Source organism: Neolamprologus multifasciatus, chromosome 12, assembly GCF_963576455.1.
Source record: "Neolamprologus multifasciatus chromosome 12, fNeoMul1.2, whole genome shotgun sequence".
NCBI classification, from domain to species: domain Eukaryota; kingdom Metazoa; phylum Chordata; class Actinopteri; order Cichliformes; family Cichlidae; genus Neolamprologus; species Neolamprologus multifasciatus.
The window spans coordinates 7556670-7574826 of NC_140450.1; the positions used below are offsets into that span (position 1 = coordinate 7556670).

At 37.7% G+C, this 18157-nt stretch overlaps 1 protein-coding gene across 4 annotated transcripts in view; it reads left to right on the forward strand.

Moving 5' to 3' along the window:
* The window catches only part of nos1 (nitric oxide synthase 1 (neuronal)), a 59663-nt gene that overhangs the window by 29368 nt on the left and 12138 nt on the right, over positions 1–18157 (forward strand). For all 4 annotated transcript variants that reach the window (XM_085181024.1, XM_085181023.1, XM_085181026.1 and 1 more), the window contains 15 exons: positions 6226–6371; positions 6696–6858; positions 7052–7143; positions 9133–9274; positions 9381–9520; positions 10527–10701; positions 11320–11421; positions 11792–11986; positions 12069–12154; positions 12628–12772; positions 13674–13778; positions 13864–13922; positions 14029–14145; positions 16639–16813; positions 17482–17620. In XM_085181024.1, coding sequence (XP_085037150.1) covers positions 6226–6371; positions 6696–6858; positions 7052–7143; positions 9133–9274; positions 9381–9520; positions 10527–10701; positions 11320–11421; positions 11792–11986; positions 12069–12154; positions 12628–12772; positions 13674–13778; positions 13864–13922; positions 14029–14145; positions 16639–16813; positions 17482–17620 — 1981 coding nt within the window. The remainder of the gene's footprint in view (positions 1–6225; positions 6372–6695; positions 6859–7051; positions 7144–9132; positions 9275–9380; positions 9521–10526; positions 10702–11319; positions 11422–11791; positions 11987–12068; positions 12155–12627; positions 12773–13673; positions 13779–13863; positions 13923–14028; positions 14146–16638; positions 16814–17481; positions 17621–18157) is intronic.

An 18157-nucleotide genomic window follows, 5' to 3' on the forward strand; every position in this document is an offset into this window, starting at 1 on the left:
CATAATCTGCAAGTCAAGTAGATTGGAAAACAATAGCACAGCATGGCGTCTGCCTTTTTGCTGCTTCTCGCTAACTATTCATACATTAGTAGAATCCTGTCTGAACTGTTGGTGATTCAACTCATTAGAATTAAGCCAGAAATCAGGGGGGTTAGGTAAATCTAGGTGAAGCTTATGAAACAATTAATTCTTCAGACCGAAAAACAACATATCAGTGGCACAGCCTACCGTATTGGGACAGCTCACATGGTCAGATAGTGACTCACGTAGTCATGACTCGATGACTCAGCATTTTCAGAAGAGAGTGCTGGGAAATTAAATACGTAATGTTTAGTGGATATTTTTGTCCAAAATGCTGATACATTCATGAATCAGTAACATGAGTGACTCAAGAAAACCATTTCATTCATCCCTTTATCAACCATCTGCAGCTGCTCTAATAAACATTACTAATGAACGGCATTAAGTGATACATTAGGATTCATAAAATCAGTAGATGTACCTTTAATACTCATCGTGAGATGTGAATATTGAACAGAAAATGATGATTTCTGCTTTGAGCTAATGCCTAACCTCAGCATGATTACTGACTCGGAAAGCCCTTGTTGAAGCGAGTTTAATGCAGTGTATCATACAGCACTGATTAAATGGCATGATCACAAAGTACAGCTAAGTGTGTCAGTAGTTTTCCAGGTGTGATCATTTCACATAACATTTTCACAGGTGTGATGTGATCAGTAGGCTGACTTGAAGGCAAAAATGCGGCAAATCCACTGGTGCAACAGAGAGTTCACCCTCAGCCACAACAAGTTTTAAAAATTCAAGGAATAAAAGAAAAAAGAAAAGAAACTTGTAAAGTAAAAGAAACTTGGCAAACAGGTGGATCTTAGGCCTCTGAAGGTTCTTATCTATATCATATACTCAAGTTGCCTAGAAACCCTATAGCAAAGGGCTAAGATTAACGATTTCTATTCACCTGTAACATATCAGAAAAAGTTTTTTTATTTGACACCAATAGCATCACATTCAGAGCCACAAAACTTGAATTACACATGATATATTATGACATCATCACTTTTTCCAGCAAAACCTGGGCAAAATGAATGCTGATTATTGGTTGAAAACAAAAAAACAAAACAAAAGTCTGCACTATTAATGGCTAATCTTTTCTTGCTCCATCAATCTGCTCTGATTCCCTCTCTACGTAGACTCTGGAGCTCTGTGATAACATTGCACTCTTCTTTTCGTCTCCCAAATAAGAAATAATTAATCATTTTTGAGAAGTAATTAATTCAGAAATTCTCTTAATTGTTCAAGGACAAAAGCTGTGCACATATCCAATATAATATTTATCAAAACTCATAATGAGGCACTAATTCTCTCATTATAAAAATGTTAATTGGGTCCATCAATAATGGAGTGTTTGGAAAACTGCAGCAATAAAACCTGTGTTTAATTTTGGTGATCACATGACTACTAGTAATTTCAAATCAGTAATTATCTTTCCTGTAGTATAAAAATTAACACTGCAATTGATCTTTGAACAGATCATCTTTTCTTACTTCTCACTCGTTGCAATTTGGTGTCTTTGGTTTGCATTCAAAAATATTAATGCTGAATTGGGCAAGTGAACCATGGCTGTGACCTTGATTTAATGAAATCTTTAAATACAATTAATCATCAACTTTTCAAAGATTAACGTTCCATCTTATGTAAATGAATGAATAAAATATTTTCTTACAAATTGAAAGAAAATAACAAAACTTCACAAATAGTTAATGATAAATTTGGAGTTCCTCAAGGTTCAAGTTAGGGTTCTCTGTTGTTTCGTTTTTATGTTCATGATGATAAACTGACATTTGTCCATCTACTTTCCACACGTGTGCTGATGATGCGGTTTACATGTCATTAAAAAGTGCCCCTTTTGACATTTTATCTTCTTTTTGTTTTTTTAGTTTTGTTGTTGTTGTTTTTTACATGGCAGTTTTCAGTACAGTTTTCAAATGATTGTTTCATTTATTAAGTGTCACAAAATCCTGAAATCAGAAATGAGGCAAACACATTTTAAAATAATGCACATAGGTAGATTTCTGTGACTACAGGAAGTCAGTAAAAATATGTGGTTATTTTTCTCCAGACAGTTTATCAGTTTCAGTTTATCAGTTTATCAGACAAATTCAATCTAACTGTAGGAGGGAGAAGACAATATTTAAAAAACTAGGTGTCATAACAGATTCACTGCTTACATTTAAAGCACAAGTTTTCAAAAATGTGAATGGAGTCCATTTTAAACATATTAGGAGTGATTTAACTACAAAGGGTTAGAGGTGTACACGAGTGTTATGGTTTTTCTGTCAGATGAAGTATTGTCTTACCAGCTGGACAAGTAGGACCACATTACAGTCAGTCGGAAATACTATTTAGGATGATTCTGCAAAGATAAAAAATGAAATTCAAATCATAATAGTAGAACTGAAACAAAAATGCTTTTTATTAAAATAGGAACAACATGATTAAACTGACTGCTATTTTACTGGTGTGTTTGCTTCCAGTGAACCATGTTTTCAATTGTCAATATAAGGGATTTGAGCCTCCATGGAGGCTTATTTAAGTCAGTCTGAAGCCATTGTGCATCTTTTATAACTATTGCTTTCCCTTACATTTCCATCAGAACATTGTTTACTAAGTAGCTGAATATTGCATCACAATAAAACATCTAAGCACAAGAGCTCAAATTCATGTTGGGCTTTCCTAATGCCTAATGATTTCCTAACTGTGACTGTCATGTTTCGAGGGAGCAGCGAACTCAAAAACACTGTGGAAGCTGCACCAGATGTATTTAAAGCATGCAGACCAAACTGACCACAGTATCAACATTTCAATACATTTCATTCCAGATACAGAATTTGAAACGTTCACGGTGTATCAAACACAGTTGGATAGCACCACCAAAATGAATGCACCCTGATGAAGAAGAAGCACTCCATTCTTGAGCGACATGCTTCCCGCATTTTTGCATCTTTGTGGAGAATGATTCATACAGCAGCAGGATAATAAGCCCAAACACACATAAAAAGCTTTGTTAGAGTACAAAGGACAATGAAGACCTGGAAGTGCTGATTATCATGTACTTTACCATTTATAGGGGTATTTAAAGACTGAGAGAAAGCCTGTACCAGATTCAGTGTATCATGTCTTAAGGTCCTATGATGGTTTCCCTTATTTTCTGCCAGTGTACTTACTGCTAAATATAGCTTTATACCGTTTCAAATAACAATGTCAGTGTATTTGCAAAAAATCACTTTTTTATCCCCTCTGTATGACATCTGCATGATTTCATTCAAATGTCATACTGTTGGTCAAACTATCTAATTGCAAACAGCAGGCACTTGTTGTTGCTTCATGGGAATAAACTATGGCTCAGGACAGGATATTAATTGAATTTTAATTTTTGAAGTTTTGGTTTCCAAAAAACAAAACAGGATGGATAAAGGTATTACTTTTTCCATTCATTTTTCCAACAAAGTTCTCAGGTTTTGTGCAATGTAAATGTACCATAACATTTCCTTTTCAACTGTGTGCTTTCGTCTGTCTTTAAAAAAATACCCAAACAGACTAATTGCTAACCTCAGATCTAGCCATGAGACATAAAGAGAAGATTTGATCACCAAAATCTGTCTTGAAGAAGTAAACATTTTAGGTGAATCTCCAGAAAACTCATTAATTGCAACTTTAGGTTGTGCTCAACTGATGTGTTGGTTTGTTGTTGACTTTCTAGCTCTGTCTCCATGAATACCATCCACACCAGTTCTTTCAAATTCTCAAGTTCACTCCTTCCTGGGCCTTTTGTTGTCCATCTGCCACTACAGACATCCCTCAGTGTGGCCAAGAAAGAAAAATACTTTCTTGGGGTTTTTTTTGTTAAAATTGAAATTTCAATATTTATTGAAGTAATATTTACTTTGGTTCTTGACATAATCAAACAACACTAGGGAATAGTACAACAAGGTCCTGTATATGATAAATAAAGAGTATTTTGAATTCTGAATCATGCAAAGCCACTGTGCTATAGTCCAAGATGATAAACATTGAGGTAAAAGGGGGATGTAAAAGATAGGCATACTTAATGCCATAAGACTTGAGATTCATGTGTATCTTTCAGTGATTCAATGTGTCACAAAGCTGATATTGTTATTAATGAAAAACTGTGCTGCAAACCTAATGCAACACATTATCTTTACTGGTGTTCTTGGACTTTAGGACCTAAAACAGTGAGGTGGTAGGGTGGCTCTAATTGGTAAATAAGATAACCTCTAAATAGTTTGAGGATAATACCTCAGAAAGCCTCAGCTATGCAAAGACTATGTAACAAGTATTTCTTGCTATGCATTTTCCTAAACTGCTCGGTCCACCTATTTTGTTTTCTATTTTGTCATGCAGCTAAAGTTTCCTCCTCTAGTTAGTAAGCCAGTCTACCAAACACTACAAGGTGAGCTGTGCTGTTTAAGTATTCACCCTTCAAAACACTGCAGCCATTTGTAAACAGCAACCGGCAGCCTAATTACTTTGGTGACTTATCGAACAGGCTGTCACATGCATCCCAATGAATGGTCTGTAATAGCATTTTCAGATTTATTGTATATCACAGACTCTGCTGTATTCGTGGATGATCCGTCTTTTTCGAAAAGGACAGCTGGCTGGCATGAATGCCTAAAGCAGGATGAGCGGACGTGCTGGAGCACAAGTGATTCCTTTGTTTTATTTTTAACATTCTGTGTTTTAATCATCAGTTTTCTTATTCTCCTCTTACCTTCCACATCCATCACCGTACTTTAACCACCACCTTTTTTGTTTTTTAGTCTTATTTCTGTTGTCTTTTTGTTTTGTCAATTATCTTTTCTTCAACCTCCTTATAATTATACGTACTTTGCTTTTTTTTATAGCTCTTCCTGAGTATCTCTCTCAACTCCTTTTCACATTTTCCCTTTTCTTGATTTACTGTGATGTTGTTTGTTCAGTTCAACAGAATTTGTTTTTCCTTTTTCTTCTCTTGCTGAGTGACGTCTTGGGTTAGTTGGAAGGGTCAAAGTTTTTGGGGGGCACACTGTCAGTGCATGTCTGAGTGTTTGGACAGTGTAAGTGGGTGGCTCAGTGTAACGAGCCAATTTTAGCACTGCAAGGGTCACTGTCAAATTTCCTCTTCAACTGCACGCCTGTGCTATCATTTCTGTCGTGAGCTTTTGCTCACTCATTCGTTTTCTCTCTAAGCTGGTGACGGCAAACCAAAGTGACAGCTGACTTCAACTTTAATCACATTAAAGTTACCAAACAAGGTTGCTATGAGCAATTTTCTCCTTGCATCTGCCTGTTTCACTGTCTTTCGTTCTTTTCTTTTTTTTTTTAATCTTTCCTCCTTATTCTGTCTTCCTGTCTCAGCTTAGTGGAACGATACCAATCTATGACTCACCGACTTACTCATTCATTAACATGCGTGCCAGCCATGTGTGAGTGATATTGTGAAAGAAATGTAACAGTTACAATCTTTCTATGCATTAAGAGTCCAGGAATTGTGAAGAGATGATCTTTATTTGAATCAAGTAGAATATGATCATAATCATGATATAACAAATACCTGGTGAGTGGATGTAATTTACTAAAGCCATGTTGCTTTGTATATTAAAAGGTTAGGAGTAGGTCTTAATAATAATTAAAATAATAACTATAATCTAATGGCAATTATTGGTAAGAAAGTTTTGAGGTAAATGTGCCTGTCAACAGAATTAGCATGTTTTATGGTGTTACTGTCTTGAGTTATTATAACTGAAATTACAACTGTTTTACACAAAGCCAAAGTTAAAAGACCAAGAAAAGAATTTTAAATGTGCACGCAAAATTACAGTTCTTCAGTTCTGTTTCATATCAAGTAACACAGATCGATGCTGAACATGTTTTGCGAGTGAGTGAAAGAAAAGAAGTAAAAGAAAATAACCACCTGGTTACGCACACAATCAAGATGATTTAAGCCATTAAAAACAAGACTAGCTCTTGCTAGGTTCTTGTTTATCAGTAAGATATATTGATGTACAAAACCAGAAAATGAAGCCAGTTGTTATTCTCTCCACACTCATGCTTTGTATGTTGACAAATTAAAGGGGGTTAAATTAAAAATAATAATACATTCATCCAAATCCCTCTCTAATCTGTGCATGTTACTTTTCTTTTCAGCTGCCAATCTGTTCCGAAAATGTGTGCCTTGGCTCTGTGGTGATGCCCAACCAGCACATCCGCAAACCAGATGAAGTCCGAACTAAAGAAGAGCTTCTTCCACTGGCCACCGATTTCATAGACCAGTACTATACCTCTATCAAAAGGCAAGCAAACTGTGTGATACCTAGACAGAGATTAAGTCTCAGAGCATGTACCAACGCGAAAAAATTTCTGTGAAACAGGAGAAATAATAGCAATTTCTTATGATGTCGTGCTGTTTAGGTTATTTGTGTCTTTTTATTCTTATAGTACTATACAGTGTATTCTTTATTCTAGTCAAAACAATATGCAAAACAGAGTAATTCCAAACAGGACTGACTGAAACCTAGACAGAGACACATCATCTTTTGTGGTGACCCCCAAGGGGTTAGGCCAAAAGAAGATGTGCATCTGATCTTTTATTTTATTATGCCCTGCCCTGTCAACAGGTATGGATCTAAAGCCTATGTGGACAGGCTGGAGGAGGTGACCAAGGAGATAGAAGCTTCAGGAACTTATCAACTCAAAGATACTGAACTGATTTATGGAGCCAAGCATGCCTGGAGAAATGCTGCCAGATGTGTGGGAAGGATTCAGTGGTCCAAACTACAGGTAATTTCAGAATGCCTGAAATCCATGAATGCTGTTGTCTAAGATTTGTGCTGTTAATGTTTTTTTTCTGACAGCTTGTCAATTAATGTAGGCAGTTATATAGATGGATACATCTCTGCCAACATTTAGATGTTTTCCTATTATGAAGCACTCATAATACTTCAGACTTCTTGTTTTTATATTTGCTTTTCAGGTTTTTGATGCCAGAGACTGCACAACAGCCCATGGATTGTACAACTACATTTGTAACCACATTAAGTACGCCACCAACAAAGGGAATCTGAGGTAAACACATACATATAGTGCAAAGTGCTCAGCTCTTTTCTCAAGTCTTGTTTTCCTTTACTGTCTTTTCTTTGATTTGGTACAGCTCGCCATGTATTCTTTCCACTGCACTTGTTCCTCTCTCCATGTGTTGCCCCCATCACGCCACTCTTTCTCTGACTACCCTAACTTGACCCACTGTCCCATCTGTCAGCATTCTCTCTTAACGCTGTATCTGACACTATCTGCAGCCTGTCTATCTATTTGTCAGCATCTCAGCACCAATCATTGCCCTGTTGGTAAAGTGCCAGACCTTACTAACAAGCAGTCATTTGTCAGACCTGCAAAGCCTCACTCACTTTCTGCCAAGTCCTAATCACATGTGACACCTCATATTTACTTCTTGGATGATGGATAGCTTCTGACTCATTACTACACTTAGCCTGGCCTAAGGAAGTCAACTCAGATATACATGCTGAAAAGAGCCAATATACTATCCAGTCCACAGCTCTCTGGATGGCTGGCTTTAATATAAATGGCCACAGATTCAGAAATATGAATATAATTATCACATGGTGAATTGAAAAAAATAACTTGATTTTAAATAACTCCAAATAAACTATCATATAATAGTATCTTATATTTTTATAAAAAATACTGTGCTCTTGTATGATACCCTCGGTCTACATACTGATAATATTATATAAAAAGTAGCACTGTACAAGGTAACAAGGTTTAAAAAGGTTGCAAATAAACAAAACATGAAATGTTTCTGAATAGCTAACATTTTTCTAAAATCTCTATATAGTCATAAACTATTCATTAATTCTTTCAATATTAGAAGAGGAAGAGAGCTCACACATTTTAATTACTGGCCTTAAACCTGTCAATTATTCATTAGTAAGAAATTTATCAGCTGTTTAGAAATACTTATTAATAACTGTAATAACTCCTTTACATAATAGTGATAACTTTATAAAGAAAGAGACCATTTTAAAATGTATCATTACTTATGAAATGCAGATGTCAAATGGATCTGTGCCAAAATTACTTAACACAGAAAAACATTGCCTATACCGTAAAATTAGCCTATATATGTTAACTTTTCATATACAACTCTTGGCTTTATTTAGTTCTACACTTTATCTAATTAAAGTAATTGGAAATTTAAAATGCAGACTTTATATTATTAATTATTATTTAATGATTGCATCCTTTGATTAGACCAAGACTGGAACAAATGTGTACAGATGGTAAAATCAATAAATAAATCAAGTTTCTGTCCTGGACAAGACCCCAGTTGTATGACAAAAAAGCAATAGAAATCATTATCCAAGTCAACAAAACAAACAAGGTGGAAGACTGAGGTGACAGAGGAAGCAAAATCTCAAGAATTCAGAATTTACTCCTGATTATTTAATTTATATCACCTCTTTTTCAACAATAAAGCAACTCCTGTTAAAAGAAGTCAGGTAGGTAACTAAACTTGAAAAATGAACAAGTAAAACATTTGGGGTCACCGGGAGATAATAATATTTTGTCTCTATATGTTACTTTAACAATACAGCTGACACCTTACAAGGCTGTACAAGGCTTAATGTTCTACAGATGATTATTATTAACACAACTGGCACAGATTGACACCAGCTGCTTAGTATTCTCCCCCCACACAACTTACAACCAGCTTAGTAGTATTAACACTTTGACCCGGTCACAGTATTAAACGGTAACAGTATCATGTGGAGCAGGCCAAAGGTAGCTAAGCTTTGGCACTTCTCTGAGTCTTTTGAGATACTGAAATTCATTTCCTTCAAGTTGATTACTGACACAGTGCTAACTATCTGTTAGGAGTGTTGAAAATGTTGAGAAATTTCCAAATATTAATATATTTAGAACTTTTTCACCTTGACTTCAATATGAACAGAACCATAGCATATTAAAAAAATGTTGTGCCTATATTGCATATTAATAACATGTTTTGTATTAGCTTTTTCTGTTTGTTTTTTGCAGGTCAGCTATCACCATATTTCCTCAGAGGACAGATGGCAAACATGATTTTCGAGTGTGGAACAGTCAGCTGATTCGCTATGCTGGCTACAAACAGCCTGATGGACGGATCCTGGGAGATCCTGCTAATGTTGAATTCACAGAGGTACACATGAGGAGTGGTGCTATTAAATGAGTAAAGCAATTCTATAATGTTTTTTTCTTTTATTATCCTATTTGTTCTAAACTTACATGTAGTGTTTGGTCATTAGATTTGCATGCAGCTTGGATGGAAAGCTCCAAAGGGTCGTTTTGATGTTCTGCCCCTTCTGCTGCAAGCCAATGGGAATGACCCTGAGCTGTTTGAGATCCCTGAAGACCTCATTCTTGAGGTGCCAATCACACATCCAAAGTGAGTCATGTCTTTCATCTTGAAAATGCAAAAAAAGAAAAGAAAAGAAAGAAAAAGAAAAAACATACAGAATCTAGCAAAAATAAGAAGAGAGGGGGCTGCATTAAAAGAGCCACCCACTCAACATCTTTTAACAATACTTCTAAAACAATAGGGTGCTTTTAAGCCAAGAACTATGATTGGGTTATCGTCAGTTTCCAACTGTGCTGATTATTCCAAGAAAACACTGCTGCCTGTGCTTTATTTGTTGCTATGCCAGCTTTTGTGGTAACCATGGGGCTTGTTAGTGAAAATTTCACTTTCCTCCTGTTTTTTATTCTTATGTGTTCTATTACTTTTAAGAAAACTTTTTCAACAATAGCCACTGTACACATGTCATAAAAGCCATTGATATTTAAAGTGTTAAGCTGCTGCAGTCCTATAATACGTGCAATCACAGTGAAGAGTTAGATATTACAACTACAGAAGTTTTCACACCTTCAAAAAGCTATACAACAGGTTATCAGTGCATCACTGCATGCTACCGAGAATATTTCAGAATCCCTTGATGCACAATTCTCACTGTTAGACTCCCCTAAAATTGGCATCTCTTGCTCCATACCCTGCATCAGCTGGCCTTGAGCCTGGCAGCAGCTTGGCACAGGCCAGGACCACCAACGGTGTCTCATCATTACACAAGATTACACCCAGCTCTGGAAATAATGCACTGAGAGCAGTGTTATCAATCCCCTTAGAGATTGCAGGGAGTGAGTGGTGGGAGGTAGATTGAGGTCCAGCTTGCTCTGTCCAGCACTGACAGTTGATTTCTTTGTGTTAATGCTTGTTTTGGCTGTCGTCCCTTTTTAAATTATGTGTCTCAGGAGTAATTACTCACGCTCTTGAGGATTTTAGAGACCATTCACATCACTAATGAAGCAATGGACAAAATCCTAAATTCAGTAGGAATTATAATGAGTAGAATTATGTGAAATCGCAGCCCTTAGCTATCATGTCCCTGTTTGCTCAGGTTTGAGTGGTTTAAAGATCTGGGTCTGAAGTGGTACGGCCTCCCGGCGGTTTCCAACATGCTGCTGGAAATTGGCGGTCTGGAGTTCACGGGCTGCCCCTTCAGTGGCTGGTACATGGGCACAGAGATTGGTGTGAGAGACTTCTGTGACAGCTCACGCTACAACATTCTGGAGGTACAGTGTTGTGCCAAAATACAGTCATGTTCCATTGGAAGAAGAGAAAAGAATTTCAGGCACAGATTGACTGAAGCCATGTGCAGAGAAGAAAGCATGTATTGTGTCACTAAATGAGCCAGTCAGAATGCAGTTATTCTTCCTCCATGTTTTGTTGCAAATCCTTTAATATATAAAAAAACTGTGGTACTTTTGATATTGTGCAAAATATGTTTACCAATATATTTTCTATAGATGGGCAAATTGAATTGTAACCTATTTTGTAATATTTAACAATCAGATCTTCAAATTATTTTAGGGCATGCAGTATAAATATATATGTGACATAGCATATAATTAGGGAGACCAGAGTGTTTGCTATTTTTGCATGTATCACATTATTCTGACAAGTGAAGAAAATTTCAGTCAGAGTCGTCCAATTATGAAGAGCACTTCAGGGCACATGGGTGCCAGCTTTGGATTTGTCTGTGCTTGCAGTGATGACGAGGGCCATTTGCTTCAGTACAGCATGACCACAGCACAGCAACTCTACACAGAAATAAAATGCTAAAGTTTATGTCACTAAAATTTTTAGTCTCAGGTATGTCAGGCTTTTTTTTTTTTTTCTGTATTATATAGGAGGTGGCAAACAAAATGGCCTTAGACACCAGAAAGACATCCTCCCTTTGGAAAGATCAGGCACTCGTGGAGATCAATATTGCTGTCCTTCACAGCTACCAGGTATTGAAATTTGTGATTTGAAGTAAGTAGATTTTTAACTTCTTAAAGTTTTTAGACAGCTCCTTGGAACAACAGCGCCTACAGTTATCTTGGAGTGAAAGTGGCTACTGCTGAGCAAATTCCATGGTGAAGTGTGTTAAGCCATGTTTATAACAATTTGTTGGTGTCGAAATTACTAGATATTTGTGATCAAATTATAGCTTGATACTCCACTGGTTTATTACAAGATGTGCAGCTGTTTGTTTGTTAATAGCACTTGACCATTGTAAGCATTCAGTGTATCCATTTTAATGCACTCATGAATAATAATAAAACACTTATTTGGTTGTGACATAATTCATATCCATCCATCTATGCTACCTATTCTTAGACATGCAAAGTGACCATAGTAGACCATCATTCAGCCACAGAGTCCTTCATGAAGCACATGGAGAATGAGTTTCGGGTGCGAGGCGGCTGTCCTGGGGACTGGGTGTGGATTGTGCCTCCGATGTCAGGAAGCATCACGCCAGTTTTCCATCAAGAAATGCTTAACTACCGCCTCAGCCCTTCTTTTGAGTACCAGGTGAGTAAATCATTCCACATACCACACACCATGAGATCTCTTTGATTTAAGATCACCTGATTTTTCTTCTCCTATGCAAAAGCCCGATCCATGGAATACCCACGTGTGGAAAGGGGTCAATGGGACGCCCACAAAGAAAAGAGCCATTGGATTCAAGAAGCTTGCCAAGTAAGTGTGCTTGGTTTTACTTAATCTTAATCTTAATTTCTTTTCCCTTTTTTTTGTCTTTGCACTGTAAGACTGTCTAAATGTGAAAGATCACAAATGATTTGTATTTGTTAATTTAAGGCTAAGCAGGTATTCACTTTGCAAACAAAAGTTAGACACATGACAAAGACGCTGGCGTGCTCAGCAGTGAAATTCATCCAATCAACCCCTTAAGGAGTAATCAGAATTTTGTCAGTGTTTTGTTTGTGTATACATGCACTTGTGCACGTGTTCTGCTATTATTATAATTGCCTTGAGGAGATGACAAGCTAGGTAATCACAACTGTCATCCATCCGTAGCTGTCTGCTACAGTGAACCAGCCTATTACTAATTTCAGAGGCTCAATAAGAAATTTTTTTTTTCTTTCTATTATTCAGTTGGTCTTCATCTTTGCTGCATCTCATTTGCATTGTCTTTCTCTTCACCTCTGTAGGGCTGTGAAGTTTTCAGCGAAACTCATGGGCCAAGCTATGGCCAAGAGGGTTAAAGCCACTATACTGTTTGCTACAGAGACGGGCAAGTCGCAAGATTATGCCAAAACGCTCTGTGAAATCTTCAAGCACGCCTTTGACGCAAAGGTACCCCTTGCTCCCACCTTGCATCATCATTTCCAAAGGTTGAGAACTAGCTTATGTATCACTGCTCTAATATCTAATTGAAAAAGGAGGAACTGAAAGACACCCCTCCCCCGAACCCCACTCTCTGGTTGATAAAGCTGAGCAGATGCCAGCTGAGTATAGATGACAAAAGGTCTGAAGAAAGAAAAGCCGATCTTTTGTTACATTTTCCTCTTGTCTCATGCAGTAAAGTGATGCAGGTTGGAGGCAAGACTTATCCACTAAAGCACAGAACAGGGTAGTAGTTTTAAGACAAAATCCTTCAGTGCCGCTGGGTGTGCAAATCTGTATACAAAAACCAAACAGAAACAAGAGAAAGAAGCTTCTCTCAAACACACACTATGGGATTTTTCCTCCCGGTCCTATCTTTATTTGCTCTTCCTGTTTTCCCAGTGTGATCAATCACACAAGGAGATTCATGCATGAAGATTTGTGCATGTGTGTGTCACTGTGAGTGGGCGTGTGCTGATGGATCGCAGGGCAGATGCAAACGCTTAGGGGGAATCTTGGTTGTTGTGGGGCTAGAGGCTTCTTTCTCTTCACGCCTTTGGTTGTGTGTCTTTGAGGCGTATATGCATGTGAAATGCAAGCGCGGCCCGTGGCAGACAAACACCATCATGCTGAGTGGTATGCATCATGGATGCTCAATGTGTGGCAGCAGCATATTATCATCTCGTTAGAGGCGAGGACAGAGTGGTCATTACAACCTCCTCCTCTGCCAGCGGCTATGTGTTCAGCCTTAATTTACACGCTCAAGTCAGCTGTCATTTGGAGTCTGTGTCTAGGAAACAAGAGTGAGATAAACACTACACCATCTAAGTCGCTAAGCTTCCATCAGTACAACGCTCTTTTTTTCCTGCAGGTTATGTCTATGGATGAATATGATGTTGTGGACCTGGAGCATGAAACACTGGTTTTAGTGGTGACCAGCACATTTGGGAATGGTGACCCACCTGAGAATGGAGAGGTATTTATGAATATTTAATACTTGTCAGTTATTGGGAGCTCAGCAGACACTTCTAATTGTATGTGTTTGCTCTTTTTTGCTGTAGAAATTTGGAGCCGCCTTAATGGAAATGTGCCACCCAACAACAAACACAGAAGATAGGAAGTGAGTTTGATATCTCAATCCAGCTTTTAATGTTTACTTAAGTAATTATTTTTTGTCTCTTGAGTTAAAAGCCTGTGCGTGCCTCTGCTTTTTTCTTATTTTCTAGGAGCTACAAGGTCCGTTTTAACAGTGTTTCCTCTTACTCTGACACTCGGAAGTCATCCAGCGATGAACCAGAAACCAAAATTAACTTTGAGAGCACCGGACCACTTGCTAATGTCAGGTAAACAAAGCAAACTAAACAAACATAACAGGTGTTTATGTGCAAATCTATCCTAAATTATCAAACAGGAAAGCAAGGAAATCTGGAAGGAAAACTACAAATAATGCTTATGCTAAATAGGATAGGCACATGCTATGCTCATAGTCAATGAAATGCTGCAAAAAGAATGGTTAAACGTTGGCTTAATATCCAGGCACATTCACTTTGAAACATCAAATGGGATACATAATACATAAATATGGATTTATCATCTAATCAGTAAAAAATCTTTGAATGTTTAATTAGTTTTAGTTCTTTCTGTTCACCTCTTGTGCAGATAACAGTAGAGCCTTTGTAATGCAGGTAGCAGCATAATTGTAACTGTAATGTGATTACTGAATTTATTACAGTAATGTGTTACATTATTGCATTACTAAAACAATGTAATGTAACACATTAAATAAATTGATTACAGTAATGTATTACTTTTGAACTTGGTCCAACCAGTACTGGTGGTAGGGAATTAGACTGCAGTGTAAAGAAATGAATAGCTCCTTTAGCAAGTTAGCAAGGAAACCCTTTAATGGAGATAAATGATGTCAACTGTCACCATGCCTGGTTTAATAAAATTAGCAAGCTGAATGGGTCCACCAGCAATATCAGATTAACATGTATAAGAAATCATGTGGTTGTCTGAATGCACAAAGTTTAGTGAGCTGTTTTGATAATACACAACTTAATTTTTTTAATCAATATATTAAAACCCCCAGTAGATATTCAGTTAACTGTGTAATACACTGTAAAATACTTTTTATTTAAAAAATAAAGGTGCAGGTCTGTTATATGGAGCTTATGAAAAGCTGTGTTTTAGAGCTACGTTGCCCTCACAAGACACCAACTAAACATCTCATATTGTGGAATATGATGGATTACTTTAGGTTAAATATAATATAAATTATTTACAATGAGCTCAGATGTAAACATGTGCAGCAGTAATATTGATCCATATAACACTAACGGGGAACATTTCTCTGCACTTTTACTTTTGAGACTTAAAATCTGCCAGTAAGTGTTTTGAGGTGTTTTTCATGGTGTGGCGTTTCTACTTTTACTTTAAGAATGGTTCTACAAAATTCATCCACCACTCATCATGGTCATCTGATGGTAAATATTTTATAAATATAAAAGTAATAACATCTTGAAATTCTTCAGCCCAGAAGGAGTACAGAAAGGTGAAGATGTCCTGGAAGGGTGCACCAAGAAGTATGACCCTGTGATCTTATATCAAAAAATAAAAGACAGGCAACAAAAAATCAGGTCTGGTCCAGTTACAGTAGCGCGTTTTAAACGATGAAGGAAGTTTTTTTTTTTCTTTCCTTTTTTCCTGGAGGGATTGGTGATGGTAATGGTGGTGGTGGTGATGGTAAATGGTGGTCATCATCTGTGCTTGCTGTAAATTATTAGTTATTATCAATCTCTTGCTCTGTTTCACAATGTGTCTTTGTCCCGTCTTCCTCCCCTCACCCCCCAACCAGTTGAGCCAGGTTCTGCAGGAAGTTTCTTCTTCTTTCTTAAAGCACCAAATCCACACTTTTAAGCTTAAATTTCAAAACTTACATTTTAACTACTGATTTTATCTACTGTTCTGATTTTATCTGTTTTGATTTTATATACTGTTTTGTTTGTTTGTTTGTTTGTTAATTAGTTTGTTTGTTTGTTTGCTTGCTTGCTTGTTTTAATCAATTTTAAATCATGCTTTTTATTTGTTTTTGTTTCTAATGTCTCTGTAAAGCACTTTGAATCACCTTGCTGTTGAATTGTGCTATACAAATAAACTTGCCTTGCCTTGCCTGTTAAAAGGGAGCTTTTCCTTCCCACTGTCAGCAGTGCTTGCTCATAGGGGGTCATATGACTGTTGGGGTCTGTTTTTCTTTGTATTATTGTACGGTCTTTACCTTACAATATAAAGCGCCTTGAGGCAACTGTTGTTTTGATTTGGCACTATATATATAAAATAAAATTGAATTGAATTAAATTGAGTTCCAGTATGTGTAAATGGAGGGTTTTCCTTGTAGCGTTTCCTCAGTGCATACTCCACATGAGGATGGCTATAAAACTCCTTTCGGATAAAAATCTTATTGCAGCTGACAGTTTGCTGATCAGCTAAGGAAGAAAAGACAACAGAGATTTTGCTCAAACTTGGATCAGATGTGAGGTGACTTCCTCACGGCAAAGAAGTGGAAAGAGATGTTGTCTGCCTTCAAAAAACAAAGTGATCTGTTTCATGTTTATGTCCATCTAAACTCAGACAGGACACGTATTTATAAATACATTAGCTATTTTCAACTGTTTGACATATTCTGAGAGGAAGGAAAGCGCAAGTTTCTAACATGGACACAGTGGTGGTGGTTTGCAGTTGTGTATGTTTGTGTTTTATTTGTTGTTGTTGTTTTTTTTAACACTACCTGTCTCTCAGGCTCTGTGTTTTCTTCATATATGTGTGTCTCTGTTTAGGTTCTCGGTGTTTGGCCTTGGCTCCAGGGCCTACCCACACTTCTGCGCCTTTGCCCACGCTGTGGACACACTGTTTGAAGAGCTGGGGGGTGAGCGCATCCTACGCATGGGAGAAGGAGATGAGCTGTGTGGCCAGGAGGAGTCATTCAGAACATGGGCCAAGAAAGTTTTTAAGGTTGGTTTCCTGGGCTGAGACCCTTTGGGCATGGTTAAAGGTGGTGTATTTGGAAAGTGTACATTATGAACCTAGAGTTAAGCTTTATCTCAAGACCGGTATGTTAGTTACTTGTCAAGTAGCTGTTCATTCCAGTACAATCCTCTTTCTGTTTTGTTTTTTTTCTTGGAGATTATGTATCGGAATTTCAGGAGCGGGACCACGCCTCCAAACACACTCATTCCAGGTGTCATCTATATAGGTTCCCCCACTTCTGCAAGCTGTTTATTCTCGTTTACGTGCCCCACCCTCCCTCCGTCCTTGTTCTCAATTCTTTAACTTCTTCATTTCTATTTAGTGCATGGGGATCTGCCAGGCCCGGGAGCCATCACCAGTCCCCTTCGAGGCCTTTCCCAAAACCTCAGCTTAATTCATGTCAAAGCATTTTTACCTACTAAAACGCTGTCAAATCTAAAATGAGGACGTGGGCCCAGCTAGTGAATTTTTATTTCTGCAAACAGTGCAACAGATCAGATCAAACTGTCTTCCCACTCCTTTAAAACCGCTGCAACAGTAAAGCTAGCATTTAAAATATTGTGCTTATATATGACCTTGACATTGCGATGACACATATAATCTTGGAGGGTTCCCAACTCTTTTGTTTATCTTCCCTGTGGCTGCTCGTGAAGGCTGCCTGCGATGTATTCTGTGTTGGTGATGACGTGAACATTGAGAAGGCCAATGACTCCTTAATCAGCAATGATCGCAGCTGGAAGAAGAGCAAGTTCCGCTTGACTTACACGGCCGAGGCCCCAGCCCTCACAGAAGGTGAAAGTTCCTCTTGGTACTTAGTTACAAAATGCTTGTGGCAACTTAATATTAAAGGGGAAAGTTTATCTGTACAAAATACCTGTAATTGATCAGCAGTGTGGTAGTGCGGTTATTGATAAAGATGAGTCACTCAGCCTTTACGTGACCTGAAGCTGAGATTTGTGGCCCTGGTGTGAGGAAATCAAAATGAGATTATAATGGGATTTTGAGAACTTTTCCCTGGAGGTCTCGAGTTCAAAGTACTGGACCAGATTTGAAGTGGCTCTGTTACTTAATTTCCATAAATTCATTTGGTACTTCGGCACCTTCAAACTGACACAGATTGTGACGTAAGCTTGGGGGTGGGCAGACTGGGACCCATTGACTAGTCTGCTCATTTAGCCCTGGGACCAAAGGGTAGCATTCCAGGACTTATGGCTTGGTCAGAGGATATCAGAGGATATTCCCTTCCTTGTTGGGAGAGATTAAAAGGTTAGGATCTGAAGGGAAATGGCAAATATTTCAGTATAAAGTGAGAAATATCCATAAATTTGT